Here is a 17,668-nt window from a genome sequence, read left to right as displayed (position 1 = left end):
GTATTAAGGCTCGTATAGCTGGGGTGCCGCGCGTGCGTGCGTCCGACTATTGCGTCTGATGCGTCTGCAGATTGCGTTTTGGGCATTTTTACCAAATACGATTATTTGCCGACGCACGCACCTCACGCATCCAGTGTAGACACTCTAATGTATTTCGAGTTTATTTAGCCGGTCCGCACTGACGCGCAGCATTATCTATAGGAGCCTTTAATCAGTGTTCATTCGAAAATGTTTTTGGTACGATCATGATAAACATTCTCAGGGATCGAAATCCTGCCGTCCCGACCTGATTTAGCAGATCAACATCACCTCGGGCCGGGAGATTGTTTTTTTTTCCTGTCGTCCCGTCGAACCGGCAATTATTTTACGTCTATAGTCACACATTAGTTTCAGTCAATCATGTTTTGTCCGACAGGTTTTTATTCTGGCCGACAGAATTTGTATCTTATCGGACCGAATATCCGGCAGTAATGTCAGCCAATTTCGATCCCTGCATTGTATTTTTTTTTTTTTTTAAGCCGGCATCGTTGGTGTAGTATATTTCGACTTGCGCTACAACAGCTTGTTCTGAATGTGCACCTTAAACGTCTTGACCTTGACCTTGCATAGTATTATTAATTCTTAGGTTTTAAGCTTTGTATGTGTTAGGTTCATATCCCGGTAGTGGCTCCTTTCCATTGCGATTTTACCTACTCACTGGGTAGATGTAAGACCACTGTACCGACTTCTCTCTCACTAACTACCAACAACTAGTCACTAACTCTCTGTCCTGGACAAACAGTTCAGGGCCCCGTTCCACGACGCGATCTTAACACAAATATAGTCGTAAATACCAACCATCGCGACCTTAACTTTTTTTGTACGATCGCCAGCCCGTTCCACGACGCGGCGTTGCTTAGGCCTACTATCGTCGTAAATTTCGGTAAAAATTAACAATTGGTACGAGGAAGTTGTAAGCCACTAACGTAGATGTCAAATGACAGTTAGCTGATGATTTGATCATTTTTTTAGGATACTAACTTTTTGTGTGAAAATGGTTCTAATATATACCAAATACCTTTTATGAAACTCGGCGTTCGATGAAAAATATTCTACAGATAGGTAACATGTATGCCCAGAACAGCGTGATTGAACCTTAATTGTATTCAAGCACGAAACCCCATTGGGCTATTTCTCGTTCCAGCCAGTGCACCATGACTGGTATATCAAAGGCCGTGGTATGTGCTATCCTGTCTATGGGGTGGTGCATATAAAAGATCCCTTGCTACTAATGAACAAATGTAGTGGGTTTCCTCTCTAAGACTATATAAAAAAATTACCAAATGTTTGACATCCAATAGCTGATGATTAATGAATATCAATGTGCTCTAGTGGTGTCGTTAAACAAAACAAAAAAATCAAGCACGAAAATAAGTACAAATGAATAAATGAAATGTATCTGTTATTACGTTTAGAATTGGCAGCTAATGGAAATGTTCAATAAAATAGAACATTACTAAAAATAAAGCGCACGGTATCTGTTTACAATGAATACGACCAGGGCCTCGTTCCACGAAACGATCTTAACACGAAGATCACCTTGCATAACTACATAACTACCTTATGCTAAGATCCAGTGGCGGATCCAGAAAATCCATTTAGGGGGGCTCAGTAGCATGTGGCCGAAGACCACAAACGTTTCAGAAGGGATTCCTCGGGTTCTACAACGTTAAATAAATAAATTAATAAATTAAAAAATAGAGAAAGATTATTGGGGGAGGGGCACCCCCTTAGATCCGTCACTGAGATCACTTCGTGGAACAGGGCCTAGGAGTGCAGCCTTACTATCATACAACATAAATAGTAGGCAAACATTCAAGAGTCTGTGTTTATTGATTTTGATCACGTTACTCAAAACGTAGGCCTACCTACTGAACCAATAGAGGATAATACACGAGTTACCCGTTATCAAATGTATGTCCCGAGTGAAAATTATTTCACAAGGGACATAAATTTTATAATAACTGGTACCGAGTTTGTTATTCTCTTTATTACCCCAGCTATTTGGGTTTTTTTTTTAAAGCCTTTATTTTCGATATAGACTACATCGGCTACACGTCCATGTATATATATATATATATATATATAGAAACGAAGTAAACTACTTTACTGTTCTGGGTATTGCTTTAACTTTGTATTTTATTCACGGTTCACAGATAATTTTCAAAACCCAAAGTTCTATATATTCTGTAAAAAGAAGTCTATAATGAATTGCATTAAACTACCATTGTATTACAAGTTTAACACTGAAACCAGCGTAAACGCTAACGCTTTAAACTACGTGACGTCATTGTGTGTGTGCTTTGCCAAATTGTGATGACGTCATATTTAGTACCGACAAGGTGATTGGTTTGCTGACATCAAATCGTCCAATAGTAGTGTACGTTAAACCAATGCATGATAATTTCTCTCAGTGAGAAATTATGATTTTTATTTTCCCCGTTATGAATGCCTGCTGCGGTAATAAACATAAATAATACATGGTGTATATTTCAGAACTGTAGATTTCCTCAATGTTATGACGTATGATTACCATGGTACCTGGGACGCGACAGCCGGAGCTTACTCGCACGCGGAGCTATTTCCAGACGTAGTAAGTACAGCAGGACGTAATACGTTTGTTTATCCAGCAATCACTGTATACATTGGCAATATATGATGACTAGATAAATCTCTATATTTTTGGTCACTGACTAAAAATATAAGTCACGTGACATAAGCCCGACTCGACTCGAGTATTTCAGAGTAGATTTTCAATAAACATACTCTTTAAATCATTCGTTGAAGTACAGTAAATACAAATAACTTTTAGTTTTGCGATAACAATACAAAACTGGTATATTTATTTGTGAATTAGAGTTTAGAAACGCTTTTTTAATGTGACAGAATGCAGCTAGTGTCTTACAAATAATGACGTCATGTATCTTGTATAACGTCATACGGCAAAAGTCTTGCTAGATTGACAATACTCGATTTGCGTACACAAAACTGGAATAAATAACAATTTTTCGAATATCCCTGTAGGATTGCAGGATAAAAGAAATAACTAGTTACTGTCTTAAGATATCGGCTTTATCCTTCTCAGGACGAATGGCGAATGCAACTCGGCAGAGCCTCGCTGCACTCGCCATTCTAACCTTCGCAGGATAAAGCCGATATCTTAAGACAGTAACCAGTTATTCCCTATTTATTACACCGTGGTGGAAGAGATACCCATGTGATATTTATCGTATTCTTCACATGTAAAAATACGTCTTTTGAGAGGTCATTACCTCCGATCACGTGAACAACGGTGTCACACAATACATCTCCGAATAGATGTTATGTGAAAAGTGTGCACATGGTTCTTTCTATTCATATTTTTAAATCGGAAAAATACTTACTGTCAGTTCTTATTATTAATATTGGCAGCATAACTGAACAATATATATATTTTTTTGATAATTTAGTTTAGCCTTGAATTGTATTATAATTATAATGTTGTTTGTGTAAACTTCATTGATAAATCTGTGGCGTAGGAATGCAAAGTTTTATTGATAAATAGCTAAATGAAGTAGCAACAACATGACGTCATGTTAGTAAGCGACGTCTTTAATCTGTGTATTTTCCTGTTTTGTTTAGTTATTTTGGAAGTCATAGTGTTTAAAAACTAGGATGTTTCCCTTTAATTCAGGCAAAAATCAGCCTGTCCCTTACAGAAATGGGAGCCCGTGCGCCTATATTAAACTGCTGCATGTTTAACTTTATAACAATATTTACCTGTCGTTTGTATTCCCATGTTATATTTCGTCCACGTTCTACGTCCACGTTTCAGGACCGGTCAATAGGAGGGTGGATCAACGCGTCAAGACTCCCCTCCAAACTGATCATGGGGATCCCCGCCTACGGCAACGCGTACGCCCTGAGATCACAGACCACACCGCCACTCAACTACGGCATCGGCCAACCCACCAGCGGACCCGCCATCCACGGGCCGTACGCACCAGAAAACGGATCGTTAACGTATCTAGAGGTAAGATGATATAGTGTGTATAATATGATGTGTTTCTGCTAAGGTCATTATAAAATGTATCCAAGATTTTCATTCTCAACTACAGGATAAAGATTCGTATCCGTGTTTTTAAAAAGACCATAGACAAAACAACAACAATAACAGCAACAGCAGCAACAGCAGCAGCAGCAGCAACTACATCATTAGCGAAAATTGTAATGAAATAGGGAATAATACATGAGTGGCCGTTAGATACCATTTTCTTACAGCGAGTTGTTTTAAAATGTATCTAACAAGCGAAAGCGAAAGCGAGTTGGAAGATAAATGGTATCTAACGGCCACTCATGTATTATTATATTTCTTACATATCTTCAAAAAACAGGTTTTAAGCAAATTTTAACATCTTTTTGACTAAAAATTATTTACAGCCTTTGCACTTGTAGCTAACTTACGCGTCACAGACAAATTATTGTCAGGTTAACTATACGTCACAGTGTAATTGATTTCGATCGTGCTGTTTTTTCATTGAATGTATGGCATTGGTGACCTGGTCATCACCTAGGAGCAGCCAGTCGTATGTCTTGAAATTGTTAACACACGTACATGTGTAAACAAATATGTATTATCAAAAACAATGAAAGGTGTTCTCACCAACGGTTGTGTAAGAAAGAGGGTAAAAAAGCCTTGAACTAAACGTGATGTACCATTAATATAAGTAATATGAGACGCTCGGACGGTACCCATATTCAACCTAAAGTACGAATAGGTCGATTTTGGAGGGGGACGTGAAAGTGGAATATTATATTTAAAGGGACTGCCCTGAGTTTAAAGCCATTGCAAGATGTTCCCGACTGAGTCTTTTTGGCGACTAAAATGACATATTACATATATTTCCTAGTTAGAATATTAGTGGCTGTATATCCAATGTTTTTTTTTGGTCATGTGGTAATGTTTGTAGCAACAATTTTTCATTTTACATCGTAAATATATATATATATATATATATATATATATATATATATATATATATATATATATATATATATATATATATATATATATATTTGACACGTACGAAATAATTGGAAGGTAAAATCCAATTTCGGCTATTACAAACATTACGACAATGATATTCTAAACAAGAAAATATCTTTAATATGTAACAAACTGAGGATAGTCCATTTAATTAAATTCTAAATTTTATCCTCTTTTTTTTCCAGATCTGTGAAAACATTCAGAACAACAGTTGGACGTCGCTTTACCTCGAGTCTCGCGTGACGACGGTGGCGTGGGGTCCGTCACCACTCGGGATGGAGTGGGTCGGCTACGACGACATCGAGAGCATCAGAAGAAAGGTGATACACATTACTGAACTGGGTTACTGGATGTAAAACATTTAATAATTTTGATATATATTTTGAGGGGAAACCTGCTACATTTTTCCTTTAGCAGTCAGGAATCGTTTATATGTACATGTTCTACAGACAGAAAAGCACATACCATGGCCTTTGATATACCAGTCGTGAGGCACCGGTTGGTACGGGATAAAAAAATTACCCCCCCCCCCCCCCCACACCCACCCCCCCCCCCCCCCCCCCCCCCCCCCCCCCCCCCCCCCACACACACACACAAAAGAAACAAAAAACAACAAACAAACAAACAATCAGAGAATGAGCTTGAATCTAATATAATTATATCGGAGGATCATGTTTAAGAAAAAAGAAAAAAGTTTGTTTGTTTTGTTTAACAACACCACTAGAGTAAGTTGATTTATTAATCATCGGCTATTAGATGTAAAAAATTGTGTAATTTTGGCATATGGTCTTAGAGAGGAAACCTGTTACATTTTTCCATTAGTAGCAAGGGATCTTTTATATACACCATTCCACAGACAGGATAGTAGACACCCCGCCCTTTGATAACGAGAACGAGAAATAGCCCAAAACGGACCCACTGACGGGGATCGATCTCAAACCGACCGTGCATCAAGCGAGCGCTTTACCACTGGGCTAAATCCCGCTCCTAAAAATAAAAGTGCACGTAGCTAAAGAACAGTGTCATTACCGTCTCCATCACCATAGTGCTCTGTTTTGTGAGATCATTTCTGGAAAAGCTCTGGCAGTAAAACGTATGCCTGGTTCCTATAAAATATGTTGAGCAATGCAGACCTTGCCGTTTGAGGTCAGCTTTCACTCCCGCTCCCCATCACTCACCTGAAACTAGTTCAACGAGAGTTATCTTAGTTCCATTTAACATGTGAATTTATAAAATAGCACTACAGAAGGATTAAATACCAGTGCTCAGTATGGTGATATCTTTATGGCTCCACATAATCTAAGTTAGAGGAGAAATTGATCACTCGACTCAGTTTTGTTTTCACTGCGAAAATGCGACCATCTGTGACTTGTCACATATTTTATGGGAGCCAGGATTTACAGAAAGCTAGTAACCTCTATAATACCATTTTATTTTACAGGCTGCGTACATTCGAGAAAAAGGTCTTGCCGGGGCGATGCTGTGGACACTGGACGACGACGACTACGGCAACTTCTGTGGCAAGGGAAGATACCCCGTGGCAAGTGCTCTTCAAGAAGCCCTCCCTAGTGACGGCGAAAGGCGAGATTTATTTTATTTATTTAGTTATTTATTTATTGTTAAATAGTTTTTTGTCTATAAACACTCAATTAATTTAATAATTTAATTTAATTTTAAATTAAATTAAATTCAATTATTCATTTCATTTTTTAATTTAATTTAATTAAATTATTTATTATTTATTTTTGTCTGTATACAATTCTTATTGACATCATAGTATGCCTTGTCCCAGCCAGTGCTCCACCACTGGTATATCAAAGGCTGCGGTATGTGCTATATTGTCTGTGGGATGGTGCATATAAAAGATCCCTTGCTACTAATGGAAAATGTAGCGGGTTTCCTTTATAAGACTAAATGTAAAAATTACCAAATGTTTGACATCCAATAGTCGATGATTAATAAATCAATGTGCTCCAGTAGTGTCGTTAAACAAAACAAACTAACTTTTCATATTTAATAAAAAATAGCATGTTTATGGGGGAAAATGGATAAAGCATATAACACATCAACAAATGTAAATAATTTTATGTAAAACTATAAGTCAGTCTGTATTTCATATTATATAGAACCGTGACGACCACATCGACGTCAGGCGTGTCAACGACGCCATCCACAATAACTACTCCATCAACACCGGTCACAACGCCGCGAACCATTAGAACCACGGTCCGCCCACCGACTAGACCGACCCCGCCCACCCCCAGGGAGGGGACTACGCCAGTGGGCGGATCCCCCAGACCCCCGATACACAACTGGGGTGGATGCAGAATCCAGTTTATGCGTAAGTACCAGGCCGTTGAAATTCGTCGAGTATCTTCTTTTGATTTCTCGTTCCAGCCAGTGCTCCACAACTGGTATATCAAAGGCTGTGGTACTATCCTGTCTGTGGGATGGTACATATAAAAGATCCCTTGCTGCTAATCGAAAAGAGTAGTCCCTGAAGTGGCGACAGTGGATTTCCTCTCAGCTATATTTGTGTAGTCCTTAACCATATGTCTGACGCCATATAACCGTAAATAAAATGTGTTGAGTGCGTCGTTAAATAAAACATTTCCTTCCTTCCTTCTTATTTTGTTGTCTAGCCCGCATATTAATCACCTATGTATACTAATAGTCGTGACAATGTGTTGGGAGACTTGGGTGCAAAGTCCATTTGTCTATAATCCACATGCTTATATACGTGTATGTCGTCCGAAATTCGTAATCCACAACAATCACTTTCTATTCAAATGGCTTGTGTTTACGCATCTTCCGTACACGTTGGAGCACCCCTTAGTTGGGATGGTGATACGAAAGTGTGTCTTTTTATCAATTGCCAATAAAGATGTTATATTGTGTTGGGTACCTAGCTAGCCATGTTGGCATTAAGAACAATGAAAAGGCAGATTTTGCTGCCAAGTCTGCTTTGAATTTGCCCCATGTCGGTGTTGTTGTCCCCTATAGTGCTTTCAAATATATTAATCAATGTATCTTTTCGACTTGGCAAGATGATTGGGACGGTGCCGTCGCGAACAAGCGTCATTCTGTCAAACCAGTCCTGGGAGAGTGGCAGTCCTCTTATAGGCGGTGCAGAAAGAATGAAGTAGTCTTGTGCCGTGCCCGTATCGGCCATACATATTTGACGCATTCATTTATTTAAAAAGGACCCTCCCCCTCAGTGTGAACATTGTCAGTGTACACTGACTGTGCGCCACATTTTGGTGGAGTACGATCATCTGAATCCGACGAGAAATGATATATTTGGAAACAGAAATGCTTTGGTATCTTTTAAATTCCATCCAGAATTAATTTTAAAGTTTTTAAAATACTTTGATTTCTGTATAAAATTTTAAAATATACTTTACCTTGATTGATGTATTGTCTTATACTCCCCCCCCCCCCACCCCAGCTCCATACACTGTGGTTTTAAATAATTGTATAAATAATATTTCCATATACATGTACTTACCTTTTATGACACCCAATAGCCGATGTGTATTTGTGTGCTGAGGTGTCGTTAAACGTTCATTCATTCATTCATTCATTCATTCTTCCGTACACGTGTGCGTATGACTCTAGGCATTGTGGATGTTGTATACGTTTAAGTATACGGATTATGAACACATGGAATTGGCGACGTATCATTATAACCATTACGTGAATGGGGTGGGATGTAACTCAGTCAGCCCATCTGAGATGTTAAGACTGGTGATCGAATCCCGTTAGGGGACCCATTCTCTGATTGGGGTTTTCTCCATCCCAGCCAGTGTCCCACGAACTGGTTATCAAAGACTAGTATTTGCTGTCCTGTCTGTGGAAAAGTGCTAGTAAACGATCTCTTGCTCCTAATGGAAACAAATGCAGCTGGTGTCCTCTAAATACTACGTGTCATAATGACAAAATATTTGATATCCAGAAATAGATAGTTAATTAATTAATTAATGTGCTCTAGTTGTGTGGTTAAACAAAATAGACTGAGTACGACTGGCAGCAGGTTTCATATCTCTTAATCCAGATCAAGTGATGCAACGACCCTATTTTAATCGTAGATTAAATGTGCCAAGCTTTCATTAAACAAACATACCTATCATGTTTGTTTTTGGGGGTTTTTGGGTTTTTACCTACCATGTTTTTGTTGTCTTAAAAAGAAGTTAGTCGCCAGTGTTGTGGGGATGTCCTTGGACCTTGGAATCAGTAAACGTTCTGATGAAGTCACCTATGGTCTTCATCTTACAAGTAGAGGAATACGATTAAAATAATGTTTTTGTGTTCATGAGGTAAAGGTGCCATTTAATTCTAACTTTTCAAACTACATTTCGTTGATGAAGTTTATTATTTTATTATTACAGCACAGCGGTGGTGTAACTCTGGTCGTTCTATGGGAGAAAATCCGCGCGAATTTGCACTGACTTCCATGCCCGAAATCTCTCTCTGCATGGTGTGCACGTGCAACGAAGACTACTTGTACAACCCGTGCACCAAGACATGTGACTTCCCTAGCAACAGAGCCGCATGCTCCATCTTCACCTAACTGTCATAGGATGTAAACTGGTTTTGGGGAGGACCAGAAGGAGTAAGATGTTTTAAAGGCTCAGTGGTAACATTACATCCATGGATTATTGTGCAAAATGAGAACACGTTCGTTGGATGAAAAACCGGATAGTCTGAGAGATTTAGTACGAAACAAATACGACTGACATAGACATAATAAGCACACAAAAACCGTTTTCAAGGCTAATGGGAATATACAATGTAGTTTGGAGAATCCGTTGGGATGAGGATTATCTTCATACTGTGGCGTAGTTGTCAAGTATGTATATAGCCACCATGCAGATTTGGATACAATATTTTCTTAGATAGCCCCTTATTTATAGCCTCCTTTTATACTGATGTTGATCATCATGTACTTTTGTTAGACGCCCAATAGACAGCGTTTTTTGTTTTTGTTTGTTGTTTTTGTGCTGGGGTGTCGTTAAATATTCATTCATTGATTCATTCACTCATTCACTTTTTAAAAATGCATTACTATATACGACATGTCATCAAAACCCCATTTAATTATGAATTTAGGGTCAGAATCTGTCCCACAGTTATGCTTCGATGTTTGCACAGTAGCATGTAGCATGAGTGCAAAAATGCAGATCCATTGCTGCTATTAGACAGGAGTACTAAGCATCTTCTCTCACTTGACGAGTTGGACACGTAACAGTAATATTTTAAATTGTACTACAGAATCGTTTAACATACTTTCCTATCCTCTCCTTTCATACTTTTCCGATTGGCAATTCAGCCTTGATGATGGATACATATGACATTAAAGCCGACCAGCTGACAATAAGAAAAGGTCATTGTGTGATTAGTTTATTCAGGAAATTAAAACTATTCCCATCATCTGCAACAGTTTTAGTATGGTAGTACCAAACGAGGCTGTTCCTTGATATTAACTACATACGGACATGATACTATTATATCATATAATAGATACATAGTCGTCAGAAGCGGAGGTAGTAGGTGGGTGGGGGCAGGGGGCACTGCTCTCGAACTCTGAGGGTAATAGACTGTAGATTCACCACACTCATCCCTATTTGTTATCATTTTCCTGTCCCTATACTATATCAGTGTTGAGTGTTGCGAGGTTTAATTTTAATTTTATACCTGTTTTATCAACATTATGTTGTTGTTTTTTAATTGTAAATAATTGTTTACAAGTATTTCATGATGTCCAAATATATTATATCAAGTATTATGTAATCAAAAGCCAATGCCAAAGCCTGTCAAGGGATTCCTACCTGCTTTCTGGAGGTTTAGTAAGATATTGCTGGGGACTGGGTCCTTGGGTGAAATAATGTTGGAGGTTCTGATCTTTTAAAAAAGGAATTTGAGGTAGAGCGTTTCCCTGAAACTGTACAGGACTGAAGTTGCCTGAGTGGGAAAAAGGGTTAAAATATTTAATGTGCGTCTCCCGCGAAATGCTTACGGCATCACGCCACCATTTGTCGTGTTGTTACTTGCTGTAGCAGCTTAATATAGTCCGGTTTAGGAAATAGTTCCTCATAAAAAATACTTCAAAATTCTGATATGCTTTTTAAAATCTTTCTTTGAAGGCTGACCTCTGTAGTATTTAAATAACCCATTGGTTTGAAGTAACGTGTTATATGTAGTACTAACTGATAACAACTGTGCAAGTGGTATGATGACACTTGTATAACAGCAATACGAGACGGTGGTCAGGCATAGGGACCATCAATTGAAAAACCTCGTGGACGACCTATGTTGATTTTTTTACATGGTACTTGTCAGTCGAGAACACTCCCTAAAATTAGTAGTCACATGACCCTCTCGACAGTGTTGTATTTTTCACAGACTATATTCTGACATAGAAACTGTATTGAACTGCATGGAGTAATTAATGGTGGCGTGTAACCTTACGACTTGCCAAACCAGCCATCTATACTGAACTACACTGAAAACTCACCACACAATGTTCAGTTCTTATTGCTCGATATGGCTGGTTGTTATGAAAGACAATACCCTAACCGGCGTGTACAATTTTTGGGTTCCTTATTACCTACCAGAATACACCCAGTTATATAAAATCAGTTACCTGTATTACTCTTTTTCAAATCATATCATTTTGACAAGTACAACCTGACTGGTGCATTTTCAATGTAGTTCAGTATACATGTATGTACGTAAACGCTAATAAATTACCGATTGATTTTTCATCAGATACCTTTTGAGTTTTGTCAAATATGATCGATTTATGTCTGATAATGATTGAGATTTTTCCCCTTGCGCATCATTAGATATGATGTTTTGTTTTGTTTTGTTTTTGTTTTCACCATGCAGTATTTATATCGCAATGTACATTGGTACTTTTTCTGAAAATAAAAATGTATACAATGTCTTACTAGTTCCCTTATGTGAATTATCCCAGAGCAAACTCCACTGATTCATTGGTCTACAGCATAAGACTCGAACCTGCTTCAGATATCATTAGATACTAACGGCGATCATCCGAGAAAATGAATGTTTTTCTACGTTCAATTCCACTTATAATTAAACATAGTTAATAATTTATATGTTTGAATACTTCTGTTAAGCCTTGAATACGTTTATAGTATCGTGGCGTAGGAATGAATTACAAAATTGCATTGATAACTCGGGTGACTACGATGTCATCTTCACTGGTCTTAGCTCTGTACATCCCATATTTCGCTTATTTATGTTGGAAGTAATTGTCCAAGTTTTGTCCAGTGATATGCTTTGTAATAAACAGAGTACATGTGTCCTTCACTCGTTCCCGTGAGAGACCGTTTCTATTACACCTCGTATGTTTTTGGTCGTACATCATTCGCTTTCACTCGTGAAATACGATTGAAAACACACTCGCTGTAATATTAACGGTATCTCACGGGAACTCAATTAGTATTCTTTATGTATCCGACAGCTCGAGAACTGGCATAGCCAGGATTTCATAATGGGGGCACCCACATTAGGGAGGGGGAGCACGCGCACGCGCACACACACACGTACACATACACACACACACACACACACACATACACACACGCACTCACATACACACACACACAATCTAATTAAAATTAACTCCACTATTACACGTGAATCTAACAGTAGCCCGTTGGAGCTCATGTCCAGTTGACCTTTCATTCGACCAATCAAAACCTTACTTGCAAAATCATGCCAGTGATTTGAAAATAATTTGAAAACATTCGGTTTTATGCCGAGGTAATACGAAATGATTCGGGTGAATTACGAAGTATGCCGGAAACTAATTTCAATATAAAATTTTATATAAAAACAAACGTGATGGTAAGCCATAAAATCTGTTTATACTAGTATACAATCCAGAGTTTATTATTGCACTTTTCCCCCTGTTTTTTCAATGTTGAAATAGACCAACAATTTCGCCTATTGCATAAATAGTCTCGACCGATATTTTTAGAATCTGTATGCTCCCGAATAACGTTATAAAAGGCGAAGTGTAATTGGTCGATATTTAAATTGTTATTTATAGATGAAATGTCACCTGGACATGGGAGTCCACGCAATACTGTAAGATCTACTGGTGAGACCAGTAGAGCTAATTTTAATCAGATTGACACACTCTCTCTCTCTCTCTCACACACACACACACAATCACACACACACACACACACACACACACACACACACACACACACACACACACACACACATATATATATATATATATATATATACCTAATTTGGCATTTACTTGTTTGGGTTCTCATTGATGTACAAGGTGGTATTTACTCTTGAAATTAAAAGAAAGATGTCCGTAAACAGGCGATTTGTGTACTTTATTGGAACAGACTATAACAAATTTGGATTGACATTTGTCAGTTTCATTTACCCTTAAACAAACTTTTTATTTAAAACTGCAAATTAACTGAGTATTTTGAATTGCAGCATAAATGATTAATTATGATCAGCATATTTAGTGAAAATAAATTCAATATAAGTGCATTAGAAATTTACACAATCTTGCAACCACTTAAAGGTGCTATATCATAGTTATATGTGAGCATATGTTTGTGATAAAGATTCTCCAATGAAATGTATTTTCTTCTAGTAGATAAAATTATATTGTTAGAATCATTTATGGGCATATAGTTGAAGGTGTAGTCTTTAAATTTTAAAGCAAAATTTAATTTAAAAAAATATTTGCAATAGCTGTGATTATGCAACCTGGAGATAGCACCTTTAATACATGTACATAGCATCTTTAATACCGATATAATAGATCACGCACATAATGGTTCTTGACAGATTTGCTCAAAAGTTACTTAGAAATGTCTGCAAATATTTTGTTTTGGAGAGGGATAGGGGTAAGCTGTCATCAGAGACGAACCCTCACATATTACAACAGCAATGAAATTAAAACGTCGATCGAATTATTTTATAGTCTGTTCCAATAAAGAGCACAAATCACCTGTTTACTGACATGTTTCTTTTAATTTCAAGAGTAAACACCACCTTGTACATCAATGAGAGCCAAAACAAGTAAATGCTAAGTTAGGTGGAGTATCATTAAATAGATATTTACAAAATAGTTACTTGTCAGTTTAATATGAAAGAAATAATCGACAAAAAGCCGTTTTATTCCATTTCCGACACGTTTTTTTTTTTTTTTTTTTTTTTTATAGTAACACGGACACTGTTGGCAGTGCAGACAGTGGAATTCTGTGCACAAGTTATGTCGCGAGCGCTCGCTTTCGAAATTCAGCTGAGATTTATGCATGCCAGCCACAAATAAAGAAAGATACAGGTATTTTTAGTCTCGGGGAAGTTACAAAAAGGGTCATAATTATAAAGAGGACTCATTTAAAATATTTTTAGCTAAATCTTACTTTTTCTTACTTCCATCATAATGTGCCCAAACTGCATAATTTTGTTTGTATTTTCGACAATGTTCACATCCCATACAAACCACAACCAAGCGGGTGTTGGCGGATATCACACATATATTTATAGAAAGTTTTCTCCTGAAACCTTACAAAAACCCTCATTTGAATAAACATTTAGATATTCAATTTTTTTTCTCACAAAATCTGCTCGTTTAAAAATTACCCAAATTGATCGCGCCCCACTTTTGTTCCAAGGAAAACCCAGTTTATGAATACCAAGCCTCATTACAGATGCACTATTGGTGAAAAATCAATTGTCTTTTTAAAAAATAAATCTTTGGCTATCATTAAGCTTAATAATTTACTTCCTATTCCAAATAATTAGCCTACAAACCTGGATCTGTGCAAAACCAACAAGCGAACTCTTTGCGCGAGTACACAAGGGAGCTAACTGTATACTGCTAACTACGGCATTAATGTCTAGCGGTCTCGATGATCAAGCCATCGTACATAAGGCTGGTAGGTAGGTACAGGGTTCGCAGCCCGGTACCAGCTCCCACCCAGGGCGAGTTTTAACGACTCAATGGGTAGGTGTAAGACCACTACACACTCTTTTCTCTCACTAACAACTAACTCGCTGTCCTGGACAGACAGCTCAGATAGCTAAGGGGTGTGCCCAGGACAGCGTGATTGAAGCTTAATTGGATATAAGCACGAAACTCAGTTAAAATTAAAACGAGCCTCGGTGGTGGTTGAGCCCTCGGACATAAGGCTGGTAGGTACAGGGTTCGCAGCCCGGTATAGGCTCCCACCCAGTTCCAGCCAGTGCACCACGACTGGTATATCAAAGGCCGTGGTATGTGCCATTATGTCTGTGGGATGGTGCATATAAAAGATCCCTTGCTACTAATGGAAAAAAGACTATATGTCAAAATTACCAAATGTTGGACATCCAATAGCCGATGATTAATAAATCGATGTGCTCTAGTGGTGTCGTTGAACAAAATAAACTTTGACTTTTTAACACTCGCCTCATTAGAACGGTTGAGAACGGTAGAACGGGGCGATTTATACAGTACACAGATTTTTTTCCAGATAATAAACTTCGGAAGTTGACTGCAACTGGGGGGTAGGGGTGGGAGGATATAGTATCTTTAGTATCCCTCTGCCCCCACCACAACCCCCCGCTATCAACGCCGATGTAGGTTAAAAAGGTTATCCCTACTTTTAAGTATTTTAATGTATATATTTGGCCATAAGCGTACAATACAGGGGGCAGTGTGTGTGTGCGTGTGTGTGTGTGTGTGTGGTGTCCCAAATGCCCCCCCCCCCCCCCCCCCCCCGATACTGGTGAAAATTCTCAAATACCGGGTAAAAACGCTAGAGCTATTCGAGGAAAATGAGCTAGACTGGAACGTTTTCCCCGTGTATATCCATCATTGTAACCACACTAATAGTTGTAATTCATGTCAAATGAGCTAGACTGGGACGTTTTCCCCGTGTATATCCATCATTGTAACCACACTAATAGTTGTAATTCATGTCAAATGAGCTAGACTGGAACGTTTTCCCCGTGTATATCCATCATTGTAACCACACTAATAGTTGTAATTCATGTCAAATGAGCTAGACTGGAACGTTTTCCCCGTGTATATCCATCATTGTAACCACACTAATAGTTGTAATTCATGTCAAATGAGCTAGACTGGAACGTTTTCCCCGTGTATATCCATCATTGTAACCACACTAATAGTTGTAATTCATGTCAAATGAGCTAGACTGGAACGTTTTCCCCGTGTATATCCATCATTGTAACCACACTAATAGTTGTAATTCATGTCAAATGAGCTAGACTGGAACGTTTTCCCCGTGTATATCCATCATTGTAACCACACTAATAGTTGTAATTCATGTCAAATGAGCTAGACTGGAACGTTTTCCCCGTGTATATCCATCATTGTAACCACACTAATAGTTGTAATTCATGTCAAATGAGCTAGACTGGAACGTTTTCCCCGTGTATATCCATCATTGTAACCACACTAATAGTTGTAATTCATGTCAAATGAGCTAGACTGGAACGTTTTCCCCGTGTATATCCATCATTGTAACCACACTAATAGTTGTAATTCATGTCAAATGAGCTAGACTGGAACGTTTTCCCCGTGTATATCCATCATTGTAACCACACTAATAGTTGTAATTCATGTCAAATGAGCTAGACTGGAACGTTTTCCCCGTGTATATCCATCATTGTAACCACACTAATAGTTGTAATTCATGTCAAATGAGCTAGACTGGAACGTTTTCCCCGTGTATATCCATCATTGTAACCACACTAATAGTTGTAATTCATGTCAAATGAGCTAGACTGGAACGTTTTCCCCGTGTATATCCATCATTGTAACCACACTAATAGTTGTAATTCATGTCAAATGAGCTAGACTGGGACGTTTTCCCCGTGTATATCCATCATTGTAACCACACTAATAGTTGTAATTCATGTCAAATGAGCTAGACTGGAACGTTTTCCCCGTGTATATCCATCATTGTAACCACACTAATAGTTGTAATTCATGTCAAATGAGCTAGACTGGGACGTTTTCCCCGTGTATATCCATCATTGTAACCACACTAATAGTTGTAATTCATGTCAAATGAGCTAGACTGGAACGTTTTCCCCGTGTATATCCATCATTGTAACCACACTAATAGTTGTAATTCATGTCAAATGAGCTAGACTGGAACGTTTTCCCCGTGTATATCCATCATTGTAACCACACTAATAGTTGTAATTCATGTCAAATGAGCTAGACTGGAACGTTTTCCCCGTGTATATCCATCATTGTAACCACACTAATAGTTGTAATTCATGTCAAATGAGCTAGACTGGGACGTTTTCCCCGTGTATATCCATCATTGTAACCACACTAATAGTTGTAATTCATGTCAAATGAGCTAGACTGGAACGTTTTCCCCGTGTATATCCATCATTGTAACCACACTAATAGTTGTAATTCATGTCAAATGAGCTAGACTGGAACGTTTTCCCCGTGTATATCCATCATTGTAACCACACTAATAGTTGTAATTCATGTCAAATGAGCTAGACTGGAACGTTTTCCCCGTGTATATCCATCATTGTAACCACACTAATAGTTGTAATTCA

General features: G+C 38.1%; 1 protein-coding gene across 1 annotated transcript; it reads left to right on the top strand.

The window, feature by feature from the left end:
* Nucleotides 1–2,494: 2,494 nt before the first annotated feature.
* LOC121379938 (chitinase-3-like protein 1) lies at nt 2,495–11,980 on the top strand. Its single transcript, XM_041508628.1, has 6 exons — nt 2,495–2,632; nt 3,854–4,051; nt 5,251–5,385; nt 6,507–6,646; nt 7,192–7,406; nt 9,454–11,980. Exons 1-6 carry the CDS (start codon nt 2,558–2,560, stop codon nt 9,633–9,635), a joined length of 945 nt encoding a protein of 314 aa, XP_041364562.1. The 5' UTR covers nt 2,495–2,557; the 3' UTR covers nt 9,636–11,980.
* Nucleotides 11,981–17,668: the final 5,688 nt, after the last annotated feature.

Source organism: Gigantopelta aegis, chromosome 8 (assembly GCF_016097555.1).
Source record: "Gigantopelta aegis isolate Gae_Host chromosome 8, Gae_host_genome, whole genome shotgun sequence".
NCBI lineage: Eukaryota > Metazoa > Mollusca > Gastropoda > Neomphalida > Peltospiridae > Gigantopelta > Gigantopelta aegis.
Note: the sequence above shows the minus strand (reverse complement) of the source record. Positions and strands in the feature narration are given on the sequence as shown.